Raw genomic sequence first — 18,583 nt, forward strand, 5'->3', positions numbered from 1 at the left:
CCTAGAGATGGAAGGTCACAGGAGAGAGAAGGCAGCTTGCTTTCTCTCTCACAAAATGACTGAGAAGGCTCTCACTTTTCCTCACTGCCCATCTTCACATTCCCCACTGTGTTGCCAACTACCCTTCAATCAGGTTACTGTGCTCCCCAAACCAGCTAGTACTTGGTCTCCAGGTTGCTGAATCTTGCTCGACATCTTTGCCTGGACAATTTCAGACATGTACTTTCTTGATCAGAGTAAAGTAAATTGGCTACTTATCCACCCATGGTCAGGGGCTTAAGGGAGCTGTGATCCAGGTCCCGGCCCAGATGCCCAAAGGCAGTGATCTTTCCTTTCCGTCCTCTCTCCTTACTTCCTTTGTAGTGAATTGCTGTGCTCTCAGAGAGAAAACAGGACTTACAAAATTTCAGTCACAAATCTCCCAGCATAAACAAAACACACATCGGGAGTACTGTGCCATCACATGGCTCCAGTGCATTAAAAAGGAATGGAAAGTCTACCGAATGCCTGTTTCTTCTGCCATGAAGTTTTGGGTGGCCAAGCTCTCCACCAGGGACCTAAGCCTGCTCATTGCTTTAGCTTCTTTTAACTCAATATCTACTCAAAATAGATAGTCAGTAAATGTTTCTTGGATTGAACAAAATATTTAATTGTTTTTCTTATGACTGACGTATACTTGAAAACATAAATAATTTGAAAAGCAGTACTAATGGTCTATCTTTCCCCTTGAAAAAGGAATACATGCTCTGATTTGTATGAAAATCTTCCTCTTTGCTTTTCATATAACTGCTTTCAAAGCATCTAACCATCAAAAAGAATCTAACCATCAAAAATTGCACTATCACTGATAATTTCAGTATCATCAGATTCTTAATTATCCAGGATAAAGAAAATATGACTTAGAAAACAATTCTGAAAGATATTATCATCCCAAACATGAAAAGCTACTTGGTTTTTTATTGTCTATTAATTCACCATGAATGTTCACATTGTTTGAAAGTTAAAGCCAACAATAGCCTTGCACTTAAGATACAGGTACTATTAGCTTCCTGAGCCCTTGCACGTGTTATATCAGAAACGACGTAAGGGGGCGCCTGGGTGGCGCAGTCGGTTAAGCGTCCGACTTCAGCCAGGTCACGATCTCACGGTCCGTGAGTTCGAGCCCCGCGTCAGGCTCTGGGCTGATGGCTCAGAGCCTGGAGCCTGTTTCCGATTCTGTGTCTCCCTCTCTCTCTGTCCCTCCCCCGTTCATGCTCTGTCTCTCTCTGTCCCAAAAATAAATAAACGTTGAAAAAAAAAAATTAAAAAAAAAAAAAAAAAAAAAAAAAGAAACGACGTAAGTTTACATTCTTACTTGGGTGAATATGTTCTTTGGCCACTCTTTGACCTGAGAATCCAAGTGAGAAATACCTTGTGGCTTCAAATTTCATATCAGCTCATCACACATAAGTTGCGAGACCCACTATTATTTTATTTACCATTAAAAAGGAAACGTGCTGGGGCGCCTGGGTGGCTCAGTCGGTTGGGCGGCCGACTTCGGCTCAGGTCATGATCTCGCGGTCCGTGAGTTCAAGCCCCGTGTCGGGCTCTGTGCTGACAGCTCAGAGCCTGTATCCTGTTTCAGATTCTTTGTCTCCCTCTCTCTGACCCTCCCCCGTTCATGCTCTGTCTCTCTCTGTCTCAAAAATAAATAAACGTTAAAAAATAAAAATAAAAAAAATAAAAAGGAAATGTGCTTCTGCTATCTCTGTACGACATACCCTGACTTGAAAGAACCTTAACTGTAAACAGGTATGTCTTAGAAGTGATGATACAAAGTGTCCCTTGCTACAGGTTCCTCACGGTCAGAAGCCCAGATCCTTGGACCGTGGAAGGATAAAGCACCAAGCACTCTACCTGTGACTAGCATCCATATAAAATTACCGATGGATTTGTCTTAGGGTTTATATATTTATTTCCATATTCAACAGATAGTCTTCTGTACCTAGTACATGTGTTAGACACCATTCCTGCCCTCAAGGACTTACAGTCTAGAAATATATGACTTTAGGTTAGGCCAGGGGTCAGCTAACCATGGCCCATGTGCCATACGCAGCAGGTCTGCTTTTGTAAACTTTTGTCACAACACAGCCACACACATTTAGATATCGTCTGCTTCCGCACGACAATGGCTGGACAGTTACAACAAGGACCACACATTGCCTGCAAAGTCTGAAATATTTACCAACTGGTCTTTTTCAGAAAGTCTTTGCTGCCCCCTGGTTTAGGCTAAGGGCTTGGAGTTATACCTGGGTCACTTAAAAAACCTTCACTTTGGGGCACCTGAGTGGCTCAGTCAGTTAAACGTCCAACTCTTGATTTCAGTTCGTGTCATGATCTCATGATTCGTGGTACTGAGCCCTGTGTTGGGCTCTGTGCTGACAGCTCAGAGGCTGCTTAGGGTTCTCTCTCTCTGCCTGTACCCTGATCATGCTCTCTCTCTCTCAAAATAAATTAAAATTTAAAAAAACCCTTCACATTGGAAACAATTATTCCATCAGTTTAAAGTGGCACAGACTTCAAAGTCTAAAAAGGAAAATGAGAAAGGGAATAAACAAAGAGGATATAATCATAATAGAGAATAAACAATAATGACTAAGACCTTTCTGCTCTCTCTTCTTCTTGCTTCTAACACGTAGTCTTCTGAGTTATACCAACATTGGTAAGGAAAGAAAGATCTATTAATCTGACAATGTTGCAGTTTATTAGCAAGTCTGGCACTCAATTTTACAAAGAAAGAGTTGAGCGCGTGTAGGTAACATCAGATGTAATGACAATGGACTTGAGCCACTCTCCAATAATCTTTATCAATGGCACCCCTTGATGCCTGCTTTTTGTGCTGTCATTCATTCCATCATAGAACCAGTATTTTCTATGCAATTACTATATGCTAGCCTGTTCTGGTGACTAGGATGTAGCAGTGAACAAAACAAATCCTCTACCTTACAGAGTTTGAATTTTAGTGGGAAGAAACGAAAATAGGTAAAATGATAAATATGTACTATAGTAAGGAATGGCAAAAAGTACCAAGATGAAACTAAGTAGGATAAGGAGATAAAAAGTGATAGTGGGTGGGAAAGATGGAAGAGTTATGTGGTCAGGGAAGGACTCTACCATTTGAGAAAAAACCCAAAGAAAGCAGACAGAAAGCCATTTGGAAAGTTTCTCAGCAGTGGAAAGGATATGTGCAAAAGCCCTGAGGCAGAAGCCTTGGTGACTGGGCTTGAGAAACAACAGCCAGGAGGCCTATGTGCAGGAGCACAAAAGTGAAATGGAACAAGTTAGCAAGAAAAGATGAAGTTAGAGAGGATGGGGGTTCTTGCCAGGCATAACGAGGACTTGAATGTCCTGCAGATTGAGATTAGCAGCCATCAGAGGATCTGGGGCAGAGGACGGCATGATCTGACAACTGAGTGGAGAATAGACTGTTGGGTGGTAGGTGGAAATAGGAAAATGGATAGGAGGCTCTTGTAACAACAGTTACGGCAAGAAACGAAGGTGGCTTAGATTAGAACAGTATTGGGAAGGGGCGCCTGACTGGTTTAGTCCGGAGAGCCCATGACTCTTGATATCTTGGGGTTCATGTGTTCAAGCCCCACATAGGTTGTAGAATTCACTTAAAAAAAAAAAAAAGAGCAGTATTGACAAAAGTGGTGAGATGCAGTCAGGTCCTGGGTACCTTCCAGAGGTGATGCCTAGAGGATTTGCTGGTGGATTGGATGTGAGGTCTTACAGAAGAAGATTGGCAAGGAAGTTAACTCATTCCTTTTATGAACAACTGACATTTCCTCGAACCTATATAAAATGTGGATACTTGTATCATTAGACAAATTAACTTGGTAATTTGATTTAAGCAAAACCTGGTAACATAATCTAAACAAAAGAGTGTGTTGTCATACAGATAAAATTTCAAGACAAATTGTTTAGCCTCCTTTTCCAACCAGGGGTCATCCTTACGCCCCTCCTACGAGGAAACAGATTATGAGTCATACTTTACTCATCCATGTGGTCTCATGTCCTTTTTACAGGCAGAAATTTCCTATATCTGCAATGGTATCAAATGCCAATGATAATTTATATTTTTCATAAAAAAATTACTCCTAAATTTAGCATACTAGAGTTTTACTAAAAACTTTTTACAAAATTGCTTAGAATAGTATACTATTATTTCAGGGAAAAAATGGTTAAATTCTAGAAGTATTTTAAAAGAAACAAGATTGCATTACCTTCAGTTACCTATGGCAGTGCTTGTCAAACCTGAAGGTGCACACAGTCACCTGGAGATCTTACCAGAATGCAGATTCTGATTCGCAGGTCTGGGATGGGTGGGACACTGCATTTCTAACAAGCTGCCAGCTGATACAGATGCTACTGTCCTGGGACCACACTTCAAGGAGCTGAGACCTATAAACTAAGAAACTAGGCTAAGCGTAAATTAACTAAAGATGTCTCTTTTAGAACAAATATAGAAAATAGATAGGAACAATTTATTCAAGAAATATTTATTGAGTGCTTATAAACGATCACAAAGTGTATCAGATGCCGGGGTTCAGAGATGGAAGCCGGTCCCGGGTGTGAGGAATCTTCCAGTCTGAAAGGGAGAAACTAGATAAATAAACAATTACAACAGCCTTGGGTGCAGTGATAGGATCTTTGGGGGCCCGGAGAAAGGGTGGGGCAGGACGGGGTGGGTAATGAGACATGTGAGTTTCATCTTGAAATACACATAAGGAAGAGAACACAGAGGGAAAGACATTCCCGATGCAGGGAAGCGCAGGGGCACAGATATAGCCCCTGATAGCTCATAAATCCCTCTGTAATTGCAAATTGTTCGGCGTGACTGGAACACAAGTGCCTGTGGGGGAGGGTGGAAAATGAAGCAGAGAGTGGGCAACAAGGAGGACCAGAAGGCTGGAGGAGCCTGAAGGTGATGAAGGGTTTTCAAAGAGAATCAGGTTTGCATATTGAAGAGACCATGCTAGCCTCTAGCCGCAAGCCTTGGGATGTGGGGAGAAAGGACAGCAGGTGCCGTAAGAACCACTGAAACCCAGGCAGCTTCTTTCTAATTTGGGACTTGAAATATACACATTTTAAACCAAACAGTTTATGTGAACCTGATAGCCTGAATACTACACACAGTAAAGGCTATGGAATATAATTAACATATCAGTGATTTGCAAATAGTGTAGTCATCTACCTAGGGCTTGAAGAAAGCTTAATTTCCAAAGACAAAAAATTTTTGACCTAACACAATCAATTTTCCCTGCAAAACTGGGAGGGTAAAATTCAAAATAATCTCTGCCCTAAAAATCACAACTTCCACATGGATAAATAAAATTCAGGGCTAAACAAATCAATAAATAAAGGAAAAAATAAAATAAAATAGGTAGCAATAAGAAGAGAAAAAAAACTCAGGCTGATGTAAAATGCTAGCTTTTTGCTCACCTGATTCATAACACTGTGTAGCCCCAATGTGACAATGCAGGTGACCAGGTACCAGCAGGGAGGGCCCCACGGGGCTTTGCTGTTGTGTGAGCACTAGCAACTCCAGTTAAAGCTGGCCAACAATTCAACTAACTGCGCTTTGATGAAACCGTAAACCGTATTAACACGTCACAGTTTGAATTCCTGTGAATGTTCGGTGGGATGCATGTATACGAGGGCAAATCATCCCGATTTCCGAGACTGCAATCTGCCTCCCAAATTGGAAGTGAAAGAGAGACAAATTCGGCCTCTGTTTGCAGAGGGGAGAAGAAAATGAGCCGGCAGGCAAAGGGTCAATATCCCGAGGCAGTGCAATTTGTCTGCAGCAGACAGGAGCAGGCTTGCGAGGGGGAGGCCCAGAGGCTCAATCAGAAACCACTGCGTGGCCCTCTGTCAAAGAGCCTGGCCACCCTGGGCTTTAATCCAACGGGTGAGACTCAGACTGTGGGCAGAAAGTCTAAATAAACATTACACTGATTAAGTAATCAGACACGGGCAAGTCAATAATGAGCAATTTTTAATATTTAATTATTTAATATTAAATGTAATACGGAAAGACCCAAGCACTGCCCCCGACTGTACTGTTTGCCCTTGTGTGGAGGCCACATTAAAATTCCAACTTGCATATTTAGATTCTCTGTAAATAAGGAGAATGATAATAAAAAAAATCACACAACAACAGTTTGCATCAGTCAGACATCTTAACCCCTCCTAATAAATTAATTGTATCGGTTCATTTGACCTGCTCCTCGTAACAATCCGGAATAAGGCAGGCAGGAATTATCTTCCACCCAGTTTTCAGAGAAGAAAACTGAGGTCCAAAGACAAGAAACATGTACCAAGTCACACAATGGTAGTACTTTTTTATTCCCTCTTCGTGGCTCTGTGTGACACTTAGTACTTGAGAAATCACAGGGCAAGTATCTACTCCTTCTACACCAGTTTGTGCTTTCAAAGTATAAACATATTCATATTGCCAAGAATATTGGAAAGTTTCACTTATGTTTTCCCACAGGTGGCAGTTCCTGCTTAGACTGATTGGTTTCCACACTCCTGAAAGCCATTTCCTTTCTGAATCATAGCAGAGTTGGCAATAGTTAAACTGTTTAGAAAGCCACTATTAAAACACAGCCATCTGTGCTGGGAACTAAGGATTGCAGAATTATAAGAGCACAACCTAATGGAAATGGCCAGGACAGTGGGAGCTGAGGATGGCCCAGAACTGGGCCTTATGCACCCGCCATGTCCAACGTACTTGACCTCCTACACCCAGAGGAGGGGCCAAGGTGGACTCTGGCTCACCTGCAGGTATGAGGAAGAAGAGGGAGCCTTGTTCGTTCACAGCCATAGGCCACTCTTGCAGCTCCTTTTCATTCTCAGCCCAGTTTTCTCTGAGTTCACAAATACTTCCTCTAGACCTTCTGGAAAGGCCAGTCCAAAACCAGCAGGCTCCCTGAGTCTTCACGCAGAGCAGGATGTTACTTCCTTCCATTGGTCTTCATGGAAACCTCAAGGTCCCAGGACCCCACCCTGCCCATGGTTTCCAGTCTTTGCGGTGGTCAGTTTTCTGTGTCAACTTGGCTCAGCTGTAGCGCCAGTTACTTAACTAAACACCGATCTAGGTGTTGCTGTCAAGGTAGACGTGGTGAACATCTACAATCGGTTGACTCGAAGTAAAGAGATTATCCTTAATAATACGGGTGGGCTTCGTTCACTCCATTGAAAGATCTTAAGAGCCAAAACTAAGGTTCCTGGGCAAAGAAGAAATTCTGCCTCAAGACTGTTGTATCAACTCCTTCCTGAGATCTCTGCCGGACAAATTTCAGGCCCGCAGCCCCTACAATTGAAACAATTTCTTAAAATAATTCTTTCTGTGTGTGCACGCGCACATGCGTGTTCATGTTTCCCGCGTACCTCAGTGTCGGGAGGAAGGAGATCCTGCTGTTTCTCCTTGCCGTGTTCAGACCTCTACTCGTACATGCTTTTGTCAAACTATGAAAAGACACGAGGGAGGTATCAGGACGAAACCTCCGTTCCTCTGAGACTCGTCCTCCAGCTCCGCCACAGCCCCCTGGCAGAGGGGTTGGGGGCCACTACTGATGTCTTAGTCGCCCCGTGGCCTTCACAGAGACGGACTCTGGTCCCTAGATCACAGGCCTCTGCATCGACAGCCTCAGCTGCGATCACCTCCACCTGCATGCTTGTCTCTCACCCGTCCCAGTCCCCATGTCAAATGCCTACCCGCCTCCCTTCTTGAGCGTTAGCGCCCGAGCATCTCACACTCAGTGTGTCCACATCCAGTGGACACACTCCTCCCTCTACACTCAGTTCCCTTCACGAGTTCCCAAGTTCAATGTATGGCTCTCCCGCCCAACTAGTCATGCCAGCCCAAACTGAAAAAGCACATATGCCCCTTCTCCCTCATCTCTGTATTTCCGACTCATGACCAAGTCTTCCATAAATATTTCTCAAATGTGCTTTACATCTTCATCGCCCTGCCCCCCCCCCCCCCACCTTAGTTTGGTCTACCATTAACTCTCATTTAGACTGTTCCAAACTGTTGCTTTTGCTACAAAGGAGCCAGAATAATCTTTTCAAAATGCAAATCTGCTCATCGTCTCTGATTAAACCCCTTTAATGGGTTTTGTTACAAGGAAAAGCCCCCACCCCCCCCCCGCCCCCACCACCTCCAGGTCATGCCACACCATGCTTCCCCTCCACTCACTCTGCCCCAGTCCCTTGAACTCACCATGCTGTCCACTCTACCTGAATTTCTCTGTCTTCCTTCTTAGCTTAGGTAACCTCTGTTCATCCTGTAGGTCTGCCAGTTTATGTCCTCTGGGAGGCAGATGCCAAGATGGATTCAGGAGTACAGGAGATTTACCAGGGGGGGACTTCCATGAGGAATAAAGGGAAGGGAAGCAGGCATAAGCTGGAAAAGCCTCTTGAGCAACAAACAAGGGTGTGACCCTGTGGAAGACCAGAAGGAAGGAAAACCCGGGTGAGAGTACCCTCAAACTGCAGTCCGACGTCTGCTCTGAGGAAGCCTTAGCCGGGTCCATGAGGATGAACAGTCCATGGAGAGAGTGGCTTTGGCGTGAACGTTGTGTTGGGTCCCAAAGGTGCAGCAGCTGGAGGCTGTCAGCTGACTGCCCTTCTTCTAGCGGGACAGCCATGTGACATACCTCCAGGATGGCCACAGATCTCACCTTGAACTCTGCACATGTTTCAGCAAAAATACAAAAATGTTTCATGTATTTCAAGTTGATTCCTTAGGGGCGCCTGGGTGGCTCAGTTGGTTAAGCCTCTGACTTCTGCTCTGGTCATAATCTCAGTTCATGAGTTCGAGCCCCACCCACATCAGGCTCTGTGCTGACAGCTCAGAGCCTGGAGCCTGCTTCAGATTCTGTGTCTCCCTATCTGTCTGTACCTCCTCTGCTCATGCTCTGTCTCTGTCTCTCTCTCTCTCTCAAGAATAAACGTTAAAAAATGTTTTTAAATAAATAAAGTTGATTCTGTAGATTATTAGAGATTACCAGAGCAAGATATACCAACATTTTAAAGATTCTTGACTCATCAAAATTGCCAATCACTGAAAAAGACTAAATCACTTTTGCTGTGCCATGTTTAATAAGATATGAAATTGTACCAATATATTTTATAACATTTTGAAGAACAAAATTAAAAGAACGTTGGATGAGGGGAGGCTTTGTAACAGTAAATTGAGAAAAAGAAAATTTTATTACATTCCATTTTCTTTTTAAAGTTTTTTTTGGGGGGCGCCTGGGTGGCTCAGTCAGTTGGGCGTCTGACTTCGGCTCAGGTCATGATCTCACGGTTCGTGTCAGGCCCTGTGCTGACAGCTCAGAGCCTGGAGCCTGCTTCGGATTCTGTGTCTCCCTCTCTCTCGGCCCCTGCTCTGCTGTCTCTCTCTCTCTCTCTCAAAAATAAAGAAATAAACATTAAAAAAATTTAAAAAAATAAAAATTAAAAAAACATAAAGTTTTTTTTTGTTTTTTTTTTGTTTTTTTTTTTTTTGAGTGAGAGAAAAGTGCGTGCAAGCAGGGAAGGGACAGAGAGAGAGGGAGAGAGAGAGAATTCCAAGTAGGCTTTGTACTGTTAGTGTGGAGCCTGACGAGGGGCTCAAACTCATGAACCATGATATGAAACTGAGCTGAAATCAAGAGTCAGATGCTTAACTGACTGAGCCACCCAGGACTCCCTTCATCCCATTTTCTAAATATTCTATAAAATATCAGTTTTATTACAGAAGGGTGAGAGTTATAAATATGTGTGCTTGCTGTTAAACAGAACTCCTCTCTTTTCCGTTCAATTTGCCTTATAAATAACAAACTCCAAACTGGAGATTGAGATGGACTCAGAACACTTTTAAAATTTTTTTTTTTAATTTTTAAAAATATTTGTATTTATTTATTTATGAGAGAGAAATAGTATGAGTGGGGGAGAGGCAGAGAGACAGGGAGACACAGAATCTGAAGCAGACTCCAGGCTCTGAGCTGTCAGCACAGAGTCTGACGCAGGGCTTGATCTCACAAACTGTGAGATCTCACAAACTGTGAGATCATGAGCTGAGCCAAAACTGGACGCTTAACCAACTGAGCCACCCAGGCGCCCCAGAACACTTTTTCTTAAACAATACTTATTTTATGTTTCCCGAAAAGGTGGAGAGGTAAATATAACACAGTTGCTACCCTTGGGGGAGTTCATATCCTAGCCAGAGAAGAAAACATGGAATAACTAACCGTATACCACGACATGATGTACATTAGAATGAAGTGAATAGGAATGAGAGAGGAATTTATTCAGCCAACATGGAGAGATAAAGAGAGAAAGAAGAAACAGAGATTCAAAGAACTGACATACAAACTGGACTTTGAGGAATGAATAGGAGTTCACCAAGCAGAAGACCAATACAGAATTCATGCATGCAAAGGCATGGAGGTATGACACATGTGGACAATGTTAAAGAGAGTGATTACAGATGAGGTTGTGCAAAGGTAACTAAAGACGGGGTGTATCAGGTTTTGTTCTGGTATACTAAGGAGTTTGCATTCTCCTCTATAAACAATGCAAGTGTTGACAAGTTTTGGGGTTTTTTGTTTGTTTTTAATTGAAATATAGTTGCCATACAATATTCTATTAGTTTCAGGTATATAACAGTGCTTCAACAATTATATACTTTACAAAATGTTCATCATAATATGTGTAGTTATCATCTGTCATCATACAAAATTATTACAATAATAAGTCATATGGTACTTGCCTTTCTCTGTCTGACTTATCTCACTTAGCATAATACACTCTAGGTCCATCCAGTTGTCATGAAGGGCAAAATTTCATTGACTTTTTTTGGCTGTGTAATATTCCTTTATGTAGATACACTACATCTTCCTTATCCATTCATCTGTCTATCACTGGACACTTAGGTTGCTTCCATATATTAGCTATTGTAAAAAGTGTTGAAAGATTTCTGAGTAGGGAAGTGTCATATTCAGAGCTGTGTTTTAGAAAGACCATGCTGGCAGCAAGAAGGATGGATTGGAGATGAGACTAGAGGCAGACAGGCCAGTTGAGCTATTGCAACAGTCTGGGTCAAGCAGCGTCAAGAGGATTGAATCGAATCTCAGAGCAGTAGTAATGTGAAGATGGACAGAATCAAGAAACTTTGGGGGTATAAAGCTGGGTCTTAAGAATTATCAGAAGGTCTAAGTCTGGCCTCTAGATTTAGGGGCTCAGTCTTTCAGTGGAGTACACACAGCCAATGGCCCTGAAAACAAGACCTTTAAGAAGAATCACGTTTCAGAGATACCATGAGTGCATTTTACAGCTTGTCATCTGCTAATTCAAATTTGAAGGCCTTCAGAGTTAATGCAATCTTCCTGATTGACACCAATATAGTCTCAAATCTTACAATGGTTCATTGAGCATTGGGTTCATAGCATGAAATCTTTTCAGTAACTTGGAATAAGATTCTTGCCATTTTCATAAACAGCTGAGGTATGTTATAATAGGAAGAGTGAGAAGTGGACATGATCAGTGCCAAAAGTGGACCATCTGGCTCTCAAACCAGACAAAGTGATTCCTCATACTCCTTTTTTGTTCAGAAGATGTCAGTTCCTTCTCATTTACGTATACAATTGGGATTCAGCCACTTCACTATTTACAAAAAGAACAAAATTAATCAACTTATTCCAAAAAAGGAAACTCGGAATGAAATTATGATCTAGAAATTATAGTCCAAAATCATGTGTGATTGCAGAGCTAAGTTAAATAGGACCGATGGTCACTACATTAAGCAGATTATACGGATGGTGGCGACACCGTTCAAGAGATGGCTTTTTAGAAGCTCAACAAAAATGGAAGAATCCAACTAAAGTTTTAATGCATTGCCCACCCTTGGTTTTGAGGAGCTTTTAATGGGTAACTGAAAGACATGTGCCGTTTTACCCCACATTCATGTGTGTGATTGCCTGATAGGCACTTCTACTTTGGATGTCTCACTGACCTCCCAAAGCTGACACGTAGTCATCTTGCTCCTGGGGTCAGCTCTTTCTCCCATGACCCCACGACTATTGACAGCTCACCACTGGCAGCCCTCATCCATCTTTGCTTTTTTCCTTCCCCACCACACACACAGGTAGGTTACCCCGCTACCCCATTAATTCTTCCTTTTCTGTGGCTCTTCTTTTGTCTTCTTACTGTCACCTCCAGGTTTTAGTTCTCAGTTCTTCTCTCCTGGAACAGAGTCCTCTAACAAGCTTTAATCTTCGCATCTCATATTCCTGCCCGTCCAGTATATGATCCCCAAATTAACCTTTCTAAAGCAGAGTGTCGGAATGTTCAAAAATGGTTAAATGGTTTCACCTTTTCTACCAAATAAAGTCCATACTCTCCAGTCTGATACTCTCAGGTCCTGCAAATCTAGCTCCAAAGTCTCCCTCGCCTTAAACGTGAACCCAAAGTGCACAACAAGTAGTTGTTATATACCTCACAATCTTTTCTGAATCCATGATCCTGTTAGACTATTACTTTGCTGAAAATACCTCTGCCCTCTCCACCCATAAAATCTGTGAACTACTTCCATAATGTAATGTTGGCTGAGCAAACAAACAAATAAGAATACATCAGTACATTGATATAATCATGCTCATTCGTGTCTCTCTCTCTCTCTCTCTCTGTCTTTCTCTTTCTCTCTCTCTCCATTTATTTACCCATCAACCTATCTAGAAAAAGGAAATTAGGTTTTAAAAGATATACACCAAGTTGTTAAAAGGAGATTTCTCTTGGTGGTACAGTTCTGGTTGGGTTTTTTTCTTTTTATTATTAAATTATGTCCATTTTTTTCTGCAAAGAACATGTACTATTTTTATAAGAAAAATAATTGACCCTGTAGTGGGTTCTGTGCTGACAGCTCAGAGCCTGGAGTCTGCTTTGGATTCTGTGTCTCCCTCTTTCTGCCCCTTCTCGTTTGCTCACTCTCAAAAATAAATAAACATTAAAAAATATTTTTTAATTAAAAAAAAAAGCCTGTCTATACTTCAAGCCTCTCCTCACACCTAACCTCTTTACTAAACTTTCCTTCATGATTAAAGGTGTGTATATGGGGCACCTGGGTGGTTCAGTCGGTTAAGTGTCCAACTTTGGCTCAGGTCATGATCTCACGGTGGGTTTGAGCCCTGGATTGGGTTCTGTCCTGTCAGCTCGGAGCCTGGAGCCTGCTTCGAATTCTGTGTCTCCCCCTCTCTCTCTGCCCCTCCCCTGCTTGCACTCTGTCTCTCAAAAATAAATAAAATGTTAAAAAAAAAAAAGATGCGTATAAACCTCCCTTGCTTCAACTTCCTAAATATATTTGCACATACACACATACACCCACTCCCACCCACTCCTACACACAGAGTCATATGGTTAAGAAAGAGCATAAGCTTTGAAATCAGAAAAAAAAAATACAAAATCACTTTTTTAAAAGATGTTATTTATTTTTTAAATTTACATCCAAGTTAGTTAGCATACAGTACAACAATGATTTCAGGAGTAGATTCCTTAATGCCCCTTACCCACTTAGCCCATCCCCCCTCCCACAACCCCTCCAGTAACCCTCTGTTCTCCGTATTTAAGAGTCTCTTGTGTTTTGTCCCCCTCCCTGTTTTTATATTATTTTTGCTTCCTTTCCCTTATGTTCATCTGTTTTGTCTCTTAAAGTCCTCATATGAATGAAGTCATATGATTTTGTCTTTCTATGACTAATTTCACTTAGCATAATACCCTCCAGTTCCATCCATGTAGTTGCAAAGGGCAAGATTTCATTCTTTTTGATGGCCGAGTAATACTCCATTGTATATATATACCACATTTTCTTTATCCATTCATCCATCGATGGAAATCTGGGCTCTTTCCATACTTTGGCTATTGTTTATAGTGCTGTTATAAGCATTAGGGTGCATGTGTCCCTTCAAAACAGCATACCTGTATCCTTTGGATAAATACCTAGTAATGCAATTGCTGGGTTGTGGGGTTAGCTCCATTTTTAATTTTTTGAGGAACCTCCATACTGTTTTCCACAGTGGCTGCACCAGTTTGCATTCTCACCAGCAGTAAAAGAGATCCTCTTCCTCCACATCCTCGTCAACATCTGTTGTTGCCTGAGTTGTTAATGTTAGCCATTCTGACAGATGTGAGGTGGTATCTCAATGTGTTTTTGATTTGTATTTCCTTGATGATGAGTGATGTTAAGCATTTTTTCATGTATTGGTTGGCCATCTGGATATCTTCTTTGGAGAAGTGTCTATTCATGTCTTTTGCCTATTTCTTCACTGGATTATTTGGTTTTGGATGTTGAATTTGATAAGTTCTTTATAGATTTTGGATACTAACCCTTTATCTGATATGTCATTTGGAAATATCTTCTCCCATTCCATTGTTTGCCTTTTAATTTTTCTTAGTATTTCCTTCACTGTGCAGAAAGTTTTTATTTTGATGAGGTCCCAATGGTTCATTTTTGCTTTTGTTTCCCTTGCCTCCAGAGATGTGTTGAGTAAGAAGTTGCTGCGGGCAAGGTCAAAGAGGTTTTTGCCTGCTTTCTCCTTGAGGATTTTGATGACTTTCTGTCTTACATTTAGGTCTTTCATCCATTTTGAGTTTATTTTTGTGTATGGTGTGAGAAAGTGGTCCAGGTTCATTCTTCTGCACGTTGCTGTCCAGTTTTCCCAGCACCACTTGCCGAAGAGACTGTCTTTATTCCAGTGGATATTCTTTCCTGCTTTGTCAAAGATTAGTTGGTCATACGTTTGTGGGTCCATTTCTGGGTTCTCTGTTCTGTTCCATTGATCTGAGTGTCTGTTTTTGTGCCAATACCATACTGTCTTGATGATTACAGCATTGTAATACAGCTTGAAGTCTGGGATTATGATGCCTCCTGCTTTGGTTTTCTTTTTCAAGATTTCTTTGACTATTTAGGGTCTTTTCTGGTTCCATACAAATTTTAGGATTGTTTTTTCTAGCTCTGTGAAGAATGCTGGTGTTATTTTGATAGGGATTGAAATGAATATGTAGATTGCTTTGGGTAGTATTGACATTTTAACAATATTTGTTCTTCCTATCCAGGAGCATGGAATCTTTTTCCATTTTTTTGTGTCTTCTTCAGTTTCTTTCATAAGCTTTCTATGGTTTTCAGTGTATAGATTTTTCACCTCTTTGGTTAGATTTATTCCTAGGTATTTCATGGGTTTTGGTGCAATTGTAAATGGGATCAATTCCTCGATTTCTCTTTCTGTCACTTCATTGTTGGTGTATAGGAATACAACCGATTTCTGTGCGCATCCTGCAACTTTGCTGAATTCATGGATCAGTTTTAGCAGCTTTTTGGTGGAATCTTTTGGGTTTTACATATAGAGTATCGTGTCATCTGTGAAGAGTGAAAGTTTGACCTCCTCCTGGACAATTTGGATGTCTTTTATTTCTTTGTGTTGTCTGGTTGCTGAGGGTAAGACTTCCAATACTATGTTGAATAACAGTGGCGAGAGTGGACATCCCTGTCTTGTTCCTGACCTTAGGGGGAAAGCTCTGTTTGTCCCCATTGAGGATGATATTAGCGTTGGGTGGTTCATATATGGCTTTTATGAACTTGAGGTATGATCCTTCTATCCTTACTTTCTTAAGTGTTTTTATCAAGAAAGGATGTTGTATTTTGTCAAATGCTTTCTCAATGCAAAAATCACTTTTGGCTGTCACTTCTTTTTTTAAGTTTATTTGTTTTTAGAAAGAAAGAGAGCAAACACAGACAGAGAGACAGAATCCTAAGCAGGCTCTGCACTGATAGTGCAGAGCCTGATGCAGGGATTCACCTCACAAACCATGGAATCATGACCTGAGCCAAAAATCAAGAGTCAGATGCTTAACCGACTAAGCCACCAAGCATCCCTTGACTGTCACTTTTGATCCATCCTTAACTGTCCCCACCAGTCCACACCTTGCCAGTTGGGGCCACTGTGATGCAACCCATAGTCGGTCTCAGCCTGGTTGATTTCACCATCACCATGTGCAACACACTGTTAGCACACTGTTTTTTAATTTGACAACAGTATACTTTTTAAGTGGATAATTATTGATCAAAAAAAAAAAATTTAAGAACAAATTGTATACAATTCCCCTAAATAATAGTACTCTTCCCCGGTACCTCTGTCTTTAAAAAAGAAAAGAAAGCTTACAACAGCAAGAAGAACACACATTTCCCTTAGTGAGTTTCCCCTGGCAGTCCTACCTGACCCCTCACTTGCCTTGACTTACCTGACAGTAAATAATTCCCTTCTGGCTTTCCCCCTATTCATGGTTTAGTGTTCAAAGCTACCACTATTTTGAGTATCCCCATTGTCTTCAATCAGTGATAGGTTTCAGTTGTCAGCATCCCATGTTTGTTTGGGGGGGGGCAACTAAAAGGAATATTTCTTCAACTTTTTCTTAAATATTTTAGTAGGTGGAACCACTCTTCATTACCAAAGCTCCCCGGTCAACTCTTGAATCTTTGTTGTTCTATCCATAAGAAGAACCCCTGGATGGTCAGTGGTGCCTGACCCCCTTGCGTCATCCAGCATCAGCCTTAGCTTTTTCATGAGAAATCAGCTCTCTCGCATATGTGTTCAAAAATATCCCGTATTTGCCATTGTTTTCATAGAAAGTTAACTTCTGAAAGCCAGACTCTTTTTATTAGTATTTAAAAAGCTAGCTCCAAAATGCATTTAGCTGAAACCAAAGGCACACTTCAATTTATTTAGCACAATTTCTTATGAATGTACTTGGAGAGAAGGTCAGTAAAACAGGACTGGGAGAATTTCCCTTGTATCCATTATCCTTCCCTTTGCCCCACACAAGTCAAGCAATCTCAAGTATTAGGACACAATGTTCAGCATTTCAATAATTAACTGAACATAACCTGGAAATGAAAAAGGGAGAAAAAATAAAACAACTCTCTCAAAAACAGAAATAGTGCACGTAGGCCCCTCACCACAGATTCCCAGCCAAACTGTGGTTAAGCTGCACACATTTGACTGGAAAAAAAAAAATTGAGACCACATACTGAAGCATTTTCTATTAATTACACTATTTAAAGTGCACACATATTTTATTTCTTTTTTCTATATTAAAACCTCACTTTTTTTGCTTCCTGATAAGGATGACTTGGTAATATGTAGCTTAAGTATCAAATTGCCAGTTGTTTTTGTCTTGTTCCATTCTTTTCTTCAAGATCATGTCTTTTCCATCAATTTGAAAATTATAGCAATAACTTCATAGCTGATAGATTATAGGTTCTTTACGTTTTTTAAATTTAGTTTAAGAAGAGAAGACCAAGATGTATCTAAATTATAAGGATAATCAAAATTTTTATTTCTTCAGCCTGGGAAAAACCCTACGGTGGTATAGTGGGAACAGTGAAGGCTGGGACCCATGTCCTTAGGGTTCCTTGGGTTAAAGTCTGTGACAGAACAAATCTCTTCTTAAAATTCTCCTAATGATAAACTCAGCTTTTGGTCATTATTTAAAAGTCTCATGAGGGATACAAAAAAAAAATGAATTTCTAAATCCAAGATGGAAATTAAGTGGGTATAATTTTATGAAGAATTTGGGATAGCTCTACAAAGAGAAGAACACATCAGGGAGTTTTAGAATGTTTTGTTCCTGTGACTATTTCATTATGTTAAACAATTCATGAAAACTGTAAGAAATGGCAGTGAGACTATTGATTTTTCTCACTCGATTTATCTTGAGTTGGCTTTGACTGAGCATAAGGAGCTCCCATTCCGTGAGCTGGCCACTGACATGCAGAAAGTTTTACTGCTGCGCTTAAACAGGTTTAGCACAATGCACAGAGAGCCAGTCTCTGGATTGCTGAATGGTGACAAAATACACCATTAAGTGAAAAATTGGATGGAGACGCTGGCTCATTGGGTTGGTGGTTACAGTCATAAGAAACTCTTCAGGATATTAATAGATTACCATGAGTGGTTTAAATCTCTGTGATCGACCTCTTGATATAGTACACAGCAGAATACAAACCCTAAGTAATACCTCAGACAGCATGTGTTCTGGTGCTGACCCGCTCTCCAATCTTGGGCCATTAATTTTGCTTCCCTAGAAGCCAGTTTCTTCACCCGTAAATGAGAACGTATCATGGAGTGATCTCAAGAGTTTTGTCACCTCCAACATTCTGGGATTCAATGAATAATAAATCTGCTTGTATCATATTACAGGACCAACGTCAACTGCGCAAAATGGGAAAATACGGCATGAAGTAATCTAACCACTCATATTTTCATGTGTGTAGAAAGAACAGATTTTAAATTCACAGAAATTAAATAGAAATGGCTAAATATTAAAAGATGCTCAGTGTCAATTTTAATTTTAAGATGCAAATAAAAACAATGGCATACCATTTTCATTTGTCAGATGAGCCAAGATGTTTCAATAACCATTGGTGACCAAGTGTCCGGGAAACTGGCATTCTCGGTGCTGTTGATATGAATGTAAATTGGTACAGCCTTCCCAGAGG

The 18,583-nt window shown here is 41.0% G+C and overlaps 1 protein-coding gene across 3 annotated transcripts; it reads right to left on the reverse strand.

Annotated features, from left to right (window-relative positions):
* Window positions 1–4,553: 4,553 nt before the first annotated feature.
* Window positions 4,554–8,781, reverse strand: LOC122212114. Of its 3 annotated transcripts, none has more exons than XR_006199000.1 (2): window positions 8,273–8,781; window positions 4,554–4,630 (listed from the first exon to the last, which is right to left on the reverse strand). XR_006199000.1 is itself a non-coding variant. In XM_042925794.1 (2 exons), exons 1-2 carry the CDS (start codon window positions 8,775–8,777, stop codon window positions 7,380–7,382), a joined length of 624 nt encoding a protein of 207 aa, XP_042781728.1. In that variant the 5' UTR covers window positions 8,778–8,781; the 3' UTR covers window positions 6,747–7,379. The 3 variants fall into 3 exon arrangements, 1 of the variants encoding a protein (XP_042781728.1); XR_006198999.1 differs by lacking the exon at window positions 4,554–4,630 and adding an exon at window positions 6,747–7,515; XM_042925794.1 differs by lacking the exon at window positions 4,554–4,630 and adding an exon at window positions 6,747–7,515 and having other exon boundaries at window positions 8,290–8,781.
* Window positions 8,782–18,583: the final 9,802 nt, after the last annotated feature.

Source organism: Panthera leo, chromosome F3 (genome assembly GCF_018350215.1).
Source record: "Panthera leo isolate Ple1 chromosome F3, P.leo_Ple1_pat1.1, whole genome shotgun sequence".
Lineage (NCBI taxonomy): Eukaryota > Metazoa > Chordata > Mammalia > Carnivora > Felidae > Panthera > Panthera leo.

Excerpts from the sequence above, each read along its gene's own strand:
- LOC122212114 (XM_042925794.1), bottom strand. The coding sequence starts at position 8,777 with ATGAAACATTTTTGTATTTTTGCTGAAACATGTGCAGAGTTCAAGGTG. Across the intron at positions 7,516-8,289 it reads AGGAAGACAGAGAAATTCAG|TTTGACAAAAGCATGTACGA; the intron begins GTAGAGTGGACA and ends GTCTTTTCATAG.